General features: G+C 28.5%; 1 protein-coding gene across 1 annotated transcript; it reads left to right on the top strand.

Moving 5' to 3' along the window:
• Positions 1-608: 608 nt before the first annotated feature.
• On the top strand, positions 609-1,066 carry EIN_108710 (hypothetical protein; the record flags this gene model as incomplete). Its single annotated transcript, XM_004261422.1, has 2 exons — positions 609-723; positions 822-1,066. The coding sequence occupies 2 exons, from the start codon at positions 609-611 to the stop codon at positions 1,064-1,066; spliced, it is 360 nt and encodes a 119-aa protein (XP_004261470.1).
• Between the last annotated feature and the right edge of the window lie 122 nt (positions 1,067-1,188).

Genomic DNA, 1,188 nt, shown 5'->3' with positions numbered 1-1,188 from the left:
AGTGTTATATTATAACCATACATGCTTTCAATTGTAGATATTAGTACGTCTGTTTTTCTAACAAGATTAACTCCGACAACCGTCCCTAAAATTAAGTATCTTTATCATAATATTCAACGTTAAACATATTACTCAATTTGATATTGATATAAAAAATTTTAAAAACGAACTGTTTTTGTTTAAACCTTTAGTTTTTATAATCAAAGGCGTCTTTTCCATCAAGGACTCGATCAGATATTATCGTTTTGAATTTTGGAGATTATTCAGTGAAATTGTTATTTAAAAAATTTTATTTTGGTAGTTCGGCAAAATTGTATGTTGTGTTTCAATGAAAAAAAAATATGGGAATAAAACTCAAAATAAACTCCAACGTGTTAACAATTGGAAAAAATATTAAATAAATTCGAATTTTCCCGATTTTTAACACTTGAATTCTGTTTAATTGTTTTCAAGTGTTGAATAAATGATTTTTATTTAAAATAATAATAAGAATTATAATTCAACATATTTTTAGTTGAAAACATCAATATTTTCGGCATTATAATAATGCCAATAATTCATTTAAAAACAAACTGACAATAAAAAATACAAAATTGGTTCGATTTGAAATGGTATATTTGATGCAAATTTCTTTGTACCTCCCAACAATGGCAGACGTTTTAAATTACATGCAAATGAGTCACAGCGCTCTTATTGCAATTTCTTCGCTTAAAGTGAATCCACGTTTTTCTTCAAATACAGACATAAAATAATTCTGGGATATAATGACTCCAGCACTGTTAACTAATTTTCAAACTGTTACAAAAGAAGTTTTAAAAAAGGCGATTTATATGAGGAATTATCCCATCACCGACGACTTTTTGACTTCCGAAAATATGAAAATAGCAGAAAAATTCACGAATTTATGCTTTACCAATACCTTTGGCACATAATCAATTTGTACCAAATAAGATCAACAAGACACTTTCGACTTAATAAAACTGTTTTTCGAGTTACTCGCACAAAACCCAACAAGAAAAGTGATTGTCCCTTTCGAACTTTTCTGGTTGTTAGTAGACGAGTATAACACTTCCAACAATCCACTTCTTCCAATTTTTGAAAGGTGTTATTTTCCCAAAAATGTGTTGCTCTATTTCAAAGAGTCGAGTGGTGTTCGTATACCTGAAAGGTTCATATTATCACAAAAGA

The sequence above is a fragment of the Entamoeba invadens genome (assembly GCF_000330505.1).
Source record: "Entamoeba invadens IP1 unplaced genomic scaffold scaff_1105074726495, whole genome shotgun sequence".
NCBI classification, from domain to species: domain Eukaryota; phylum Evosea; order Mastigamoebida; family Endamoebidae; genus Entamoeba; species Entamoeba invadens.
This window is presented reverse-complemented; position numbering and strand designations above follow the sequence as displayed.